The sequence below is a fragment of the Myripristis murdjan genome, chromosome 22, assembly GCF_902150065.1.
Source record: "Myripristis murdjan chromosome 22, fMyrMur1.1, whole genome shotgun sequence".
Classification (NCBI taxonomy): Eukaryota; Metazoa; Chordata; class Actinopteri; order Holocentriformes; family Holocentridae; genus Myripristis; species Myripristis murdjan.
The window spans coordinates 31,099,937-31,116,261 of NC_044001.1; the positions used below are offsets into that span (position 1 = coordinate 31,099,937).

A 16,325-nucleotide genomic window follows, 5' to 3' on the forward strand; every position below is an offset into this window, starting at 1 on the left:
TTTAACAAGCTGTCTAGAAGATCTGTGATCTCAAACGGTGAAAGGAGATTTTTTTTTTTAAAGGCATGGAACGTTTTTCTAACAATTGCATGGCCTCATACCATTGGTATGGTCTATGGTTGGCCACTGAGAAGATCTAAGTACAACCACAGTTCTCTACTGATTTTGAATTAAGTAAATCCCAGTCCCAAAGGCAACCACATGGAGAATCATTTTAAGTTGAAAACAGTAACCTGTTGTTAGACTGTTTCTAACTGAGTCAGGCCAGTTGTAACTGTAACATTTGTAATGTTACTTTTTATTCTGTTCCTGTATAATAAAAATGAAATGAAAATGATATGAAATTTCAATTAGTATTCATTTGCAAAAAACACACAAACGTGGAAAGGTCATTTAGGGATCTATTAACCCACATAAAAGAAATGTATTTGGCTTTCAATTGAAAGTCTGTGTCTCATGATGGTCCAAATCAGTGGCTCTAAAATGTTTTGGTGTCAAGGTCCCCCAAAATGATACACATCAGCCCTGGACCTGTACTTGATAAGATGTAGCCTCTGGAATCCCGGTCTCATAAGATTTTGTTATTATTAGTCATTAGTCATATAATTTCAATAATGGTGAAATGAAAAATTCCCCGATTTTTCGGCACCCCCAACAGGATACCTGGAAACGCTGGATCATTGTTATTTTGGGGATTTGTTTGGAGTGAAAAAGGTTAGGTTTGAAGATGTTAAATATCAGTAGAGCGTAGACATAGTATTAACCTTCAAAAACTTATATCAGTAATCTTTTATGACAGTTTTGCACTACTTATTTATGTTATTGTTTTACCCTACACTGTCCTTCCTTACGTACTATATATGCTGTATGAATACAGCTTGACTACAGAGTTATCATGTCGACTCTGTTCCTTGGCTTCTGTTCCTTGGCTTCTTCTGGCATTACCGTGATCTTGGAAACACAATGGTCTTGTTAAGGCTGAACAATTCATAAAACTAACCTTTCCATCACACATTAGGTCAAATATCATATCATCAAAATCAAAGTCATGACGGTAGGTTCTAGACCAGAGAAGGCTCAGGATCCCATGGCAAAGGATGATGGGAATAAAATGGAAAGATGAAAGATATCAATTAGCCTGCCTGCCCTTCCTTAATTTTACATTAATTGCAAGTGTAAGACCTATTCTGACAAAATATTTGCAAGCATTAAATTGTTCATTCATTCATTCATTATTTTTTTTAACTGTTATTAAGCAAAGAGCATCTCTGATGTTGAGATTTTTGGATAAACGTGAGTCAACATTGGAGCAATGCACTGTATTTTGGTTGAATCTGCCACAGATGTGTATGACTACACATACACACACTCATACCAGTACTGTAATGATTCTCAGTAATAAGATCCTCGCCTCTCCACAAGAGCAGCAGGAAGTGTCTTTGTAATGGGACACTAACAAGGTAACAGGACTTCCGCTAGCATCATCCTCACACAGCTTTGCACCAAGGACTCAGTGTTGGTTTGATCTGGTGATGTGTGTGCATGTGTGTGTGTGTGTGAGAGATAGAGAACAGAAGGAGGTTTAAAGCTTACAAAGGTCGGCCAAAGGTATATAAGTATGTATGACAAAAGGCTGGGGGACCGTAGAACCCAAACAGAGACTCTGGAGGCAGCAGCGAGCAATCCAAACAGGGGATAATACGAACAGAAATCTTAAGGTTTTGATCTGAACTTCTCCTTTGTATTATTTTGAAATAATTCTAGATAGAAGTAGATGTATGAGAGAAACTGCGACAGCCGGCAACAGACAGTGGCTAAGAGTGAGAAGAGCTTTCAATCCTACATTTCTCTCACCTGGGTGAAAGGTTGACCTTTGACCTTTATAGTCTGACCTTGCTGGTACCAACTCTTCACAAAAAGACAGATTCACCTAATGAGCAGGTAAGAAATCAGTCAAACTGAGGTGGACTTGCATCTTTAAAATAAATTTCCTCTGCCTGTACAGAAAATTTAGTTGAAAAAGCATTCAAGTTTAGTAATGCACAACTTGACTTATTAAGAATGCAGTCACAGGAAGTACTTGTGTATTCAAAGAACTGGAGATATTTTGATGAATGCTGACCATGGCCACTTTGTTTCCTCTGACAACATAAGAAAGTTTGCTGCAGCTGAGCTTTTACTACGCAAAGAGGACAATCATCAGTTGTGTTGGGTGTTGGTTTTTATTTTTTCATTAATTTATACCTTTACCATGTTTTTTACATTTCATATGTGTGGTTGGTGCCATTCCTGCTTGTATGGATGGCTGTTCTGTCAATCATATGTTGTAAAGTTTCTTTAATTTTGTGAGTTCTTAAATGGTTCTTTACAGTCCAACAGAGATTCCACAGTTGTAGAAATATTAGACCATGCTGCTATTGACAACTTTTCGACAAGGGTTCTTTACAGCACCACGAAAGCTTCTGCTGTGCTACAAATCTAAAACAACAACAACAACAACAACAACAATAATAATAATGATAATAACACAACAAATTAAAAAAAAAAATCTGCTGTATATAAACGTTGCTATTAAGAATGCAGATTTAAGTTTCAAACCTTTATGTTAGAGATTAGATGATAGAGAAAAAAATAAGTTCAGTGTAACCTAAAGGTTAGAGCCTGGACTCATTTTTTCACTCATCTTTGAGCATCAAGTGTTGAAGAAAGCTTTTCAAAGACTGTATTGGGATTCAAAGACACAAATCTATCTACCCATCCATCCATCCATCCATCTATAAAATTGCTAAATTGCTAAAAACTGCAAAATTTTGTTTCCAGAGGCAAGTAGTATATGTTGTGACTTGTATCATTAAAAAAAGCATGATATGCTAGTACTGTTGTCATATTTCAGTTTAAATAAACCAGGGTTGCATCTGTATGCTTTCAGGATGTCAGGGCTGCCTGTTTTTCATCGTGCTCCTTTCCTGCTGCTGTGCATTCTGGGTGTGACTCTAATGACGTCTGGCTTCCCTCAACCTCGACTGCCATTCAGGTACTAACTCACTGACTGAATAGCTCACAAGCTACCACTAACATTGCACAAAGGTTGTGACAGACAATGTAGCTAAATTCCAAAGTGGCTGTCTGGTTCAATATCTGAGTAAGTGACCTAAGGCAAAACTGAACTTTGACAGAATATTGGTGTGTAGTTTCCTGGACATTGCTCCAGTGCTCTACTGGGCTGACAATTATTTCCATAATCTGGCAAAAAAAACAAAGCTAAAAAAAAAATTACACTTGGCATATAAACAAACACAAACAAAGCAGATTATGCCACAAAGAAAACAAGTCATTTTTTGAGGAAATTAAATGGCTCGTTTTTATTTTCCTATTTGAATTGATAGCATCTGCAGGAAACGTCCACACAGTAGCCTTGTGCCAGGAAGAAACAACCTGATTTGAAGGCACTTCTATAAATAATAATTACATTTAAAAAAAAAAAAAAAAAAAAAACGAAACAAATTTTTTTTTGTCATACACAACTTTTTTTTTTCATATGCAAACATGTGTTCAAATGCCATGAGTTTTTTTGAAGGAATTAAGAAAACCCTGTTGATTTCTCCCATACACAGTTGATTTTTTGATTTGATCATTTTGAAAATGCTAACAAAAGAATAGAGATAAAGGATTTCTGAGGTCTTTTTTTTTTATTGAGGCGAAGCAAAAATGAAAAAGATGCATAATCCTCCTTGGATTGCGTTGCTACACTTTGTCATCTCAGAAAATCAGTTTGATATCGATAAAGTTGAATGAAAGTGAATTGCATCTAGAGGTTCTGTCACATTGTTCAAGGTTTCTCATGTTAAAAGTCCACAGGACTTTTTAAAGGGAAGCGGGGGCACATTGGAATGTAGGCTTACTCCTCGGTTTGGTCATAATTATCCTGAGTTATTCAGTATTAGTTCACTAGACAAACTAACTTTTGGCCTTCAGTCAGCCACAATTATCAGTTCAGTTATTTACAATTATATAGAGGGAGTAAGTAATTGGACAGCAAACTTTTTTTATTTAACAACACATCAATAAATATCCACACTTTTTATTCAATGTACGGCTTTCTGCAGACCTGTTTATACAAACACAATGTACATGTGTTTGTGTGTTGTGTACTGTTGTTGTTTGCTGCTCCAACAATCAAAAGGTCATTCAAGTTTTATCTTATCTTATTCAAGAGGTCCTAGCAGCTCAGTCGAGCCAAAACAGGATGGCTGGAACATTCTCTTCCCATCCATCTCTCTCCGTGATTGGAGCATCCAAATGATGTCAGAGCCCAGCCTTGGACCAGCAGCCAATAATAAAGCAAGACTGATGAGGGAGGCATGGCTTTCAGTGCCAGAGGAGGCTGAGACAAGGTAACTGCGCAGTGAAGGAAAGGCTTCTACAACTGCTTACACATCACATGTCACATCCTGCACCACTGGTGTCCTGCTGGCTTGGTGAATGAAGGGGGGACGCAAGTAATGGGAGGACTGGCCTGAGGATGGTGCTAGAGGAAAGATCGTGAAGTTGTCAACAATGACTAGGTTCTCTCTCTAGGTAACCAGCCTATATCAGCCCTTGTGAATCGCTATGCCCACATTTTTAAATTACACAGCAATTCCTGAGGCCTGGAACTGCTCCTGGGAATGAGAACAGCTCCAGACCTCAGGAAACTGTGCAAGATATCTGATTGGCTGGCTGACAAATTCTCTGATGATGCCCTCACTTCAGAGATATAAACAAAGATGTCAGCGGCTGTTAAGAGCTGTGATGTTACCAAGAGCAGAGCTAAATTTGGCAATTTCTTCTGTTTGACAAAACATGACCAAGAAGATGAACATTTAGCTAGTCAAATAGTTGCCTTAAGACACGGTAAGTCAACCTATTATGACTGGTTTAATGCTTACAAATGATCTTATACCATAGGTGGGACAAGCACCTACTTTGGTAAATCATCTTTGAAATAGACATGGCCAGGTTTGAGGGTGGCACTAATGGAAAGGTGGTGGTTCCTTTAAAATGAACTGAGTTAATTCCTTGACTATGCTCAGCAAACCACTTGCAATCTGTCCATTATATTTAGAGACATGTGTGCAAGTCAAATGTTTGGCCTAGTGATGGCACTAGAGGTAGGGACATGAAGTCACCCAAAATGACAGGGATCATCCTCTTTATATTGCCTCAGAGTAGAGTATTGAATGGGCAGACTCCCACTGTCACCAGGGACAGCCACTGCAAAATTGGCATTATTAACCTCTATAACAGACCATTCACAGAAGCCATTTTGACATGAACAGCAGGGTAAACACAAGCGTTGCTAATGACATTAAGACTCATTAGTACCACCTGTGTTTACCTGCTATTTTATGTGAAAATGCCAGAAGTAGCCTCCAGGAAAACACTTGCTTTACATACCAAATGATCAATTCTGTGGTTTCGTGAATAGTGACGACTTTGTTAGCCGGTGTGTTAAATAAAAATTATTTCCCAACATGATTTCAAAAAAAGTTTGTTGATATGTAAAATGTTGATAAATTGTACATATGCATTCAGAATCACTGGTATGGTCCTTTAGAGCAGTTCTCAAACTTATTTCAATAATGTATCCACTTCAAAATATTTTTTTCAGCTAAGTACCCCCTGACCCATGCAAAAAAAAAAGAAAAAAAGAAAAAAAGTTAGAAAAAAAGCCTAAATAAAGCAGGTCCAACCCAGTGCAATCAGTGTGTGAAACAACAACCTGATATTGAGGATATTTTGCTTATGTTTTTGCATGTTTTTCACTTCTGCTTCCTTGTTTTCAGCTGTATCGCTGCTACATTTCAACCATTAATGCATTTTCTTGATTTTTTTCTTGGCTTACCAGTCATGGTGAACAAACGTCCTTGCTTTATGACCACAGCAGCAAATTTTAACCACAAACAAACACATTTGACATTTTCAGGAAACCCAGAGGGAAAACTGAATATAAAATGTGGTTTATCAAACTTACATTTACATTTTCTTATCAACCTTATTATAGCATAAGCCAATTATTCTAGGAATTATGCATGATTTCTATTTCTTTAAATCAACATTTAAAAAAAAAAAAAAAAAAACACCTTATGTGCCCCTTGCAGTACTCCAACATACTCCTAGGGGTACGTGGACCCCCATTTGAGAACCACTGCTTCAGATGAGTGAACGACTTTTTTTCCACTGAGAGCAATGTGTTTGTGAAATTGTACAATTATATTTTAAATGGTTTCATATGATAAAGAACCATACATTTGTTCAGACTAATAGACCACAGACAGTGTAAAGTGAAAATGGAAAAAAAAAAAACACCAACATCAGAGTTACAAGGTCTTCACTGGGGATATATTACACTCATTGGACATTTCTGCCACATTGTTGTAAAGTCCATCTTTCATGGTCCTAACTAAGACTCAAGTGATTTCTAAGTGTTTGTGTGTTCCAGCTTGGAGACAGTGTGGCCAGCTGAATGGTTTCATGGAACACGCATGGTGAAGAGGAACATGGTGGTGGCTGATGATGCCGCCTTCAGAGAGAAGAGTAAACTCCTCACTGCCATGGAGAGACAGAAGTGGCTCAACTCCTACATGCAGAAACTACTAGTGGTTAATTCTTAGTGATAACAACATGTACAGTCTTTATAACCCTTTTTAGTAGAATATCAAACCACTTACTTCGCTACTACTTCAGCCAATAAGCATTTCAAAGGAATACAGTGGGTTTTTATGGCAAAGCGTGTTACTTGTTAAACTGATAAATGATAAGAACATAAAATTAATTATCACATGAAATTAATTACCACTAGCTACTGTCCTGACAGTCAATAGCTAGTGGTAATAAATATCCTGTAACTTACACTGAGACAACTTTTCATGTTTCCAATGTGTAGACTCTAGTAAAACATATAAATACAGATCAAAACACCAACAATCCTGACTGATATCCCCAAAAGTGCAACTCAGTCACTCAGAAACGTGTTTGTCGAATACATGGTAAAATGTTAAAATGACACTAAATTAATGAGGTTGAAAAGATATTATGTTATTCAGTTATGTAATAAAGCTGCAAATGTTTTGTAGCAGTGTGGCTTGCATTTGTCTTGACTAACTAAATTAATCAGATATTGACAGAAGTGCATAATCATCCTACTGTATATTTTACATCAGCCAAAAGCATGTAAGCGTGTTTTTAGTGAATGATTATATATGTACACATATCAGACGTCTGTCCTTGGCTGTTGCCAGAGTCCGTCTTCACCTGGTGGCAAGACGCCACATAAGGCTTTAGTGATCATCAGCAAGACGCTGACTGTCACTTCGAGGGAGGTCTAGCAGCAGGCTCGAGCACTGCATGGAAAACATCCCCTCCCTGTTTTGCGGGTAAACATAATAATACAGTAAAATCACCATGGAACTAGCTTAGTGGTAAACAGTAAACCAAAATCAGTGTGTATCTAGTGAGGTGAACTGAAGATTACATATTCAGACTTAATGCATGTGTTGTGTGATATAGGAAGGCAAAGATAATACTATGTGTTGGAAGTGTATTGATACAGTGCTAAAATGTGTGTTGGCTCGTGCGAGTATGCAAACAGTCCAGTCCATCCCTTTCAAGTTCCTCGGTTTTCTTCGAACCACTAAAATTTCAACAACTAAAACATTTAGGTGATCAATGTGGAAAGGTTACTAGCGCATACTATGCACAGTGGTATGGATCTTCCAGTGTTCACTTGCTGTGTGGCTCAGTAAGAGCCGAACCTGCCATCACTCCATCATTTTGTAAAGCATCCAAGTCACCCAAGGCAATCACTAGTTCACCTAGTGGTGGTTATACCTGCATCCTGAACTAGGGTGGAAGATAAAAAAGTTATCCACATACTGAAATGTCCATTAGTCTGTCTCTATGGAGAGGTTATTATAGACCCTCCAGAAAAACGCGATTATGCGATGGCATGAATTCCTGCATAAATCACCCAAATGTCGCTGATTATGCGGGGGTCAATTATTTTCCAAAAGGGTGCATAATCCCCGCATATTTCGCATATTTTGCGAAATATACGCGTCTCGCTTGATTTCACAATCCCTGCATTTTTCCGTATAAAATGAGAAAAATATAACTAAAATAAATAAATGGAGTTGTGATGTTAATTTATATGCGACGCCCGGCCAGACGTCACCAGCTCGCACATTCACAACACAAGACAACACAACAACAAGGTAATGGAAGAACGGCGCCCACAGGAGAGAGAAAAGATGATACTGCACTGAACAGAGTTCCTACAAATGGGGCAATAAGGCTCTTAAACTATTTAGACCTATAGGTTTGGCTCATTGAGAGCTGTTATTTTTAGAGTTTAGAGTTGATGTTCAACAGTTAAGTTTAAACTGTTTTTGAAAACATTGTAGCAGGGGTCCGTTTCACAAAGCAGGTTTAGTGAAAACTCGGAGTCTGTTAACCCTGAAATGAGGGAAACTCTGAGTTTTCCGTTTCTCAAAGGGAGGTAACTCAAAGCAGAGAAAGAGGGGTAACTCTAGCCTGTTTCACAGAGGGAGGTAACTTAAGCTCTCGGTCAGTTACCGCAGTAACAGACTCCATGAAACTAACCTGGTTGGGTTGGTTGGTTCATTTCCTCTTTCAGCCACACACGGTACTTAACTTCCTCATTCATTCAGTCAGCAGGCGAGTTTTGGCATGGCGTATTAGTTCTGCCGTCTCTTATTTAAAAAAAAAAAAAAATTTAAAAACAGTGAGTAGGCCTTTATTAGAAGTCCATTAGCAGTTAGGTGGCGACTTTTTTTCACGAACATGGCATGTCCTTTCGACAACGATCCCGTGGATGAAAAGGCAGTGTTACTGCACAGAGAATTAAATATTCGTCGGGAGATAAGACCGCGCATAGATGTTTATGCTGGGGTCTTACCTGTTTGAACAATGTTTTTATATTTCATCTTAAACTGCTGCCAAGTGCGCTCCTCCGCCGCGGGATTGCACCTAAATGAAATAAATTAATAGGCTACCATTCAAGCAGTTTTCCCCAGTAATACTAGGGAGTTTAAGCAACGGCGGATTGTGCGGCGGCTACGGCAACCGGAAATGGATCGGATCAAGACTTCAGCCATTGTGCCGACGTTGTCTGCCGTAGTAGCCTGATCCTGATCTACAACAGCGAAAGGATCATTCTCACGTAGTCGCTACAACGCGTGATTATAGGCGTGTCAGTTAAATAGTTTTCCTCGTATTTCTGAAATGTATTCTTGCACGTCATGCAGGTCACGCACCGAACTATCCCTTCACACTCCAATCAGATGTGTGTTTAATTGTCATTAATTAATTATTATTATTATTAATATATTATTATTATTTAAATCTTTCAATTATTGTCCAAAATGCACACTTCTTTCTGTTTTGCTCTCTACCTGCACTTGGCATAATGACAATACATTTGAATAGCAAAAAAACTTGAAAGCACTCACTATGAGTGTAACACTTTTAATTAATAAAACTGCACAGCGTTAACGCTGAGGAAAAAGCTGCCACTGTTGCTGTAGTTTGCTTAATGACTACTGTGGATTTGAAAGCTACGGCAAGAGCGTCGCGAGAGAGCCATTTCCGGTTGCCGTAGCCGCCACACAATCCGCCTTTGCTTAAACTCTCTATTATTGTGATTGCAACGGACGACATTTAAACTTACGCACTGACCCGAGCAGCAGTGTTCTGCCACGCCGTCTCCCTCTCCTTTGCCGCTGCAGTGGTGAGACTACTAAATGCACCATCTGAACTCCTCCAGGCTTAATAATTCTATTTTCTACACAATCAATCAATTAATCAGTCAAGAGGGAATCACACTTTAATTTCATTATTCAACCTATTGTGTAATGACAAATAAACTTTTAAACACTGTTAAACACACCGATGCTATCTTGATGTATAAAATCTTCCATGACCAAGCACCACCTCCACTACAAGAATTTGTGATAAAAACTCAAACAGATCAACCAGAGCTGGTTCCAGAGGTGACTGTGTAGTTCTTTTAGAAAAAGTGCCCGTAGTCAAGCCACTTTTTCTGTTCGTGCATCTCACACCTGGAATTCAATTCCAAGCACGATACGCGAACTCCCGACTCTGACCTCTTTTACCAAACAGCTTAAAGCTTGGCTACTGGAAGAACAACACTGTTGCCACAACCATGCCTAAACTTGTGTATTGTTTAATGTTATCTAAATTGTCAAGGGTTCCATCCACAATTTTTACTGAATACATACATTATTATTACTTTACTCTTCCTTATTAATTTTTTTTCTCTATTTATTATATCTTTATTTATTTTTCTAGGTACTAGGGCAATGTGCAATGCAACATGCACTTTATATTCTCACACAATTGGGTACTCTCAGTATCATAAAATTACCATTGTTGGTATATATTAATTTACTGCAATATGTTTATTGTTTATTGTTTATTAGGATCCCCATTAGCTTTTGTCAAGACAAAAGCTAGTCTTCCTGGGGTCCATCACAAGAATAAAAACATTACATAAACCATCATTTAACGATTCAGCAATCACCCGTCTTCTAAATAATTAAAGAAAAAGATGCTACAGTAAATAAGACAGAATCTGTTTGAAATACACCAAAATCACCTCTGGGGATTAGTACAGGCTTATTTGCATCAAGTGTTGTTTCAAGTTTTTCTTGAAGCTAAATTTTGTGCTAATATTCTTTGTGTGATTAGACAATGAGTTCCATCCTGTTATAGCTCGATAGATAACAGTAGATTTAAGTAGCTCTGTTCTTGGTTTAGGTGGTTCAATATAACCTGAACTGGCTTGTCTTGTCATGTGGTTATGTATCTCGCGTGAGTATTCAACTTGGTCATAGAAGTGCTGTGGTTTCTTGTCAATTAACACATTTCGGAAAAAAGTGAGAATACGAGAATGTATTCGCTTCTCAACAGGAAGCCATGAGAGATTTCTGTGCATTTCAGTAACATGTGTTCTTTTAGAGCATTGGAGAACTAATCTTGCCGCCTTGTTTTGAGCTATTTGCAATTTTTGTATGTTTTTCTTTGAAGCAGATGACCAAATGACAGGGCAGTACTCAAGGTGTGACAAGACTAGAGCTTGTGTCACTTCTTTCATAGTATTTTGCTGTATGTACTTTGAGCATTTTCTAGTCATAGCAATGCTCCTTCCCATTTTTGTCACTATGTTATCTATGTGTTTTGTCCAATTTAGTTTAGGGTCTAATGTGATGCCAAGCAGCTTAGCTTCTCTTACCTGTTCCACTTGCTTTCCGGCAAGTGACAGGCTCAATTGAGGATCACTGTCCAGCATATGTCTGGATCCTAATACCATACATTTTGTTTTAGATATGTTCAGCACTAGTTTGTTCTTGGCGACCCAGTCAGCTACTGCCTTAAGTTCAATGTTTAATGTATCATTTAGCTCTTTAAGAGTAGATGCGGCACTGTACATAGTGGAATCATCTGCATACATGACCAAACTAGATTTATTTGATATTAATGGTAGATCGTTTGTGAATATGGTAAATAAAAGAGGGCCTAGGGGGACCTTCCTTGAGGAACCCCACACTGTAGCTCCCTGCTATCAGAAAAGCTTCCATTGAAAAAAACTCTCTGCTTTCTCCTAGACAGGTAACTCTCCATCCAGGAAAGAGCAACTGAGCTAAAACCATAGCTTTTGAGTTTTCTCAGCAACAAACAGTGATCAATAACATCAAAAGCAGCGCTGAAGTCTAACAATACTGCCCCTACAAGCCTTCCACCATCCATGTTCTTTAGCCAGTCATCCGTTATTTGTGCTAATGCAGTGCTTGTGGAGTGCCCAGCTCTATATGCATGTTGGTAACTTGTGATCAGACCATTACTTGACATATATTCCTGAATTTGAATGTATACAATTTTTTCTAAGATTTTACTTAGTACTGGAAGGAGGCTTATAGGTCAACTGTTAGGACCATCAAAGGTGGATCTTTTATCCTTAGGCAGTGGAATAACCTTAGCTTCTTTCCAAATATCCGGGCACACACCCTGCTCTAGACATTTATTGAATATATGACATAATGGCTTGGATACATGTTTAGCTGAAATTCTGAGTATTTTACAGTCAAGATTGTCTGTACCAGGAGGTTTATCATCAGACAGATGCATCAGCAATCTTTCAATGTTTTCTTCCCCTACCTGCTGAAATACAAACCTGCACTGCTTTTCCTTAATGATACCATCTTTAATAATGTTGTGTGCTACATTGTCATTTATACTACACATGGCATTCCTTAATTTATCCACCTTACTTATGAAATAATTATTAAAATAATTTGCAATATCATATGGCTTTGTAATAAATGTACCGTCTTTCTCAATAAAAGAGGCCCTCATGTTTGAAGTCCTCCCTATTATGTTATTCAGCGTTCTCCATAGCTTCTTTCCATCATTTTTAGCATCATTTATTTTAAGCCTATAATATTCCCTTTTTTTATTATTATTCAATTTCGTCACAGCATTTCTTAGTTTACAATAATATTGTCTATCAGACATTAAACCTGTTCTATCTGCAGTTTTTTTGGCTTCATAACGCTGGGCCATTAATCCCCTCAATTCATCATCCAGCCAGGGTGCACTATTTGACCGAGCAGTCCATTTTTTCATTGGAGCATGTTTATCAGCTATCTCCATATATAACTTCATGAATACACACAGTGCTTTTTCTGGATTTTCTTCTCTGCACACATCCAACCATTTCACACTCTTGACCTCTTCCTCAAATAATGCCTGATTAAACCATTTATAAGACCTTCTATAATTAATTCTGGAACCAGCTTTAGGTACATTAGCTTTTCGCACAATTGCAACTAGGTTATGGTCACTGCAACCCAGTGGAACTGATATAGGTTTTGAACAGTACTCCGGTCTGTTAACATAAATGTGATCAATGCATGTTGCTGTTCTATCACCAAATTTATTCCTAGATGTTCTGGTTGCTGATGTCACTGCCTGAGTCAGGTTACATATTTTTGCAACAGACAGAATTCTGTTCAGCATGGGGCAGTTTTTATTTAATGCATCTATATTCAAATCTCCGAGAAAATAGATCTCATTATTAGAATCAGCTGCATTATCTAACATTTCACAGATGTCATCCAGATACTTCGTATTTGCACTGGGTGGCCTATAGCAGCAGCCAATTAATATAGGTTTTAAGTGTGGTAGATTTATCTGTACCCATAGAGCTTCTGTTTCATCCATCATTAAATCAGCCCGCTTTTTGGATGGAATGTGGTTCGAGTTGTGTCCAATTCTCACTTATTAGGCAGTAGGGCAATGTGCAATGCAACAAGCACTTTATATTTCTATACAACTAGGTACTCTAGGTATCACAAATTACCATTGTTGGTATTAAATTATTGTAATATGCAATTGAGTACTGGACAATCAAAATAGCACTTTATATTCACTGGGCAATTTGCAATATAATAATGCACTTTACACTTTAGCACTGCACTTTTATCAGCCCCTCGACATATAATTTAGTGTTTAAGCAGTGGTGAAATGCGCATGGTCCCCTGAGCCTTGGCCTGTATGTTTTATGATCAACTATGTTGTTTGTTTTGTTTTGTTTTGTTTCTTTTTATTCTATTGTGTATGAGCGTTATGTACAACACCAACCTGCCAATGGGACTAGAGATGGAAATTAGCCGCACGGCTACAATCTCACGTGTTTACATTTATATGTGCATTAACATGTACTGTCCCATTTCTTTTAAAAAATAAATAAATCTACAAATCTACAGTAGTTTCCTTGGAATCGTTGTGAGCCAGTTGTGATGGAAAAGAGTGAAATTTTGGTCAACTCTCAAAGTGAAGGAGATCTCAGGAGACAAGTGAGACGTGCCAACACTGTGTAGTACCACACCAATTCTGATGGTTGCTCACTGGCATGCCTTATTTTAAAGGAGACCAAAGTAAGCTAGAGGTCAGCAGATCTGTGTTCGTGAAAGATGTCAATCTGTCTGGTCTTGTCTCACTAAATCTGCAAAAGTGCACTAAATCTGCAGCCTTGGAGGCACAGTGACTACATTTACATGCACACCATATTCCGGTTCAGGACAATATTCCGGTTAAGGTAACTGCGCTGCGGCAACTGGAATATTCCGTTTACATGTTAGTTACTTGGCATGCCCCCGTGTTTCGGCGTATTCCACTCTCTTACATAATGCGACACTCAGCCGCGGGGGGCAGCAGTACGCGTATAGCCGTCTGGTCTGCCGGAAATACAGAAGAAGAAGTCTTCTTCTTCTTCTTCTCTCTTCGTCGCTATTTCTGTTTTTTCTCCCATCGATATCCTCCATGATATTTAAGTCTTTGATCAGCTGAAGCCAGACTGCAGACTCTTGGCTCTTGCTGCTTTTCGCCATGCTGTAGTGTGCGCCATGTCGTTTTCCCCATAGACATAACATATGTACAGTATGTTATGTCTATGGTTTTCCCCGCTTGCAGTAACCATAGCAACAAAGACGTCCCAGAATTCCTTGCGAATCAAGCATGCTCAGACGTGACTGAATATTCCGGTTCAGAGCATTTTCCGACTAAGCTGTTTACATGCCTCAATTTTCTGGTTAAAACAGGCATATGCCAGGGGTCTTATTCAGAGTTCTCCCCAACCAGAATATGACCTTAATCAGGTTCAGAGTGTGTTTACATGACACGTGCGCAACCGGAATATTGCGAATATTCCGAATAATACCGGAATATGGTGTTCATGTAAACGTACTCATTGACAGTACATCTTATCAATACAGCTCAACGAGGCCTAATGTGACCTACAGCTAAAGAGAAAACTCCTTTACATCATCAACATTTTTATATCCCTTTTACAGTTAAAAAGAAAACAAGTGGACTTTGTGAAATCATCATGAAAATGTGGGTATATTTTCATGTGCTGTGAAAAATTGTGGAACTTTCTAAACTGATTCATATTTAGCTTTCACATAAAACTCAGACAAGAAATGATCAAAAGCTGTCATCAATAAATTAAGATGTAAACACAGCCAGTACAGTAATAAAGTTTCAGAAGTGGAATTACATTGCTTACACACAACAGTTACAGACTGGTTATACACTGGGTGTAAGTATTTGGACAGTGACACAATATTCACAATTTTGCAACCGAAGGCGGCTGTGGCTTCAAGCTGTCATGTAGCTTCGTGCAGACTGGACTGAGGACACAATCAAAATGCTCGCGTATGCGGTGCCCATTTTATATCAGGTAAGGTTATGTGTCTACTCTGTGATTTCACTAGAAAGCCTGGTTTGCATAAACACCAATAAGTATCTTTTAATGTTATGACAGGGCTTGCAATTAACACTTGCTCTCAGCCAAATTTTGTAAATGACTAACATGTTTCTAACTTCTAAATTAATAAACATTTTAGCATGTATCAAACCTAAGCACAATCAGGTTTTAGGTGCAAATAAAAAAATACCAGCTTCTGAAATTATGACCAAATTGCCACTATGTAAAGATTATGAAAAAGTTAGCTGACCGTACATGTTTGAGCCCGACTCAGATCCCGAACCACAGACGGCAGGAGACACCAAACCACCTCAAATCCATTTGTTACAGGATGTTACCGTCTTGATGAGACAGAGAAAAAAAATCACGTGCCGGTTGCGGAGTTGACGTTGACAGTGTGGGGACAGCAGTGTCCATTTCCAATAGTTTCTTCGCGAAACCGGCATTGTATTGTGTCGGGTTGATAAAACAGTTGGAGCTGAACAGACAAACAAATTTGGACTAAAATCCTGCGGGACCCGGGAAAAAATGACCATCAGCCACTGGTCTGTAATGTGGGTTTCTTTTTGAAGAGTGTGCAGTGAAACATGAGTCTCCTTGCATCCGTCTGTGATGCAGCAACATTTCTTCAGCATGTCGCTAACTTGTTAGCTTGTTGCCTGGGGAGCGGAGGCAGGCTGGCTCGCTTCTTCCGCCTCTTTATGACATCATAAAGAGGTGGAAGTGCAATCCACTCGTTTTACAGGGAGAGTTTCAAAGAACGGGCTGTGTGCACTTCACCATTTATCTCAGGTTTAATGCATGGGACAGTATTTATGTGGCCCTGAGACCTTCCCTATCACACAAAAACAACGAAATCTGCATTTTTCATGCCATGGGGCCTTTAAATACAGGACATATCTACATAAAAATGTCTTGGTTATCTCAGTGTTGGTGTTAATGTCATAACATTGTTAAGTGATGTGTCTATGGATATTCT

At 38.5% G+C, this 16,325-nt stretch overlaps 1 protein-coding gene across 1 annotated transcript; it reads left to right on the forward strand.

Annotated features, from left to right (window-relative positions):
• Window positions 1-2,140: 2,140 nt before the first annotated feature.
• On the forward strand, window positions 2,141-6,710 carry pth2 (parathyroid hormone 2). Its single transcript, XM_030081803.1, is given in 4 exon segments — window positions 2,141-2,212; window positions 2,930-3,034; window positions 4,215-4,402; window positions 6,466-6,710. Coding segments are annotated over 3 exon segments (480 nt in total). The 5' UTR covers window positions 2,141-2,212; window position 2,930; the 3' UTR covers window positions 6,654-6,710.
• Window positions 6,711-16,325: the final 9,615 nt, after the last annotated feature.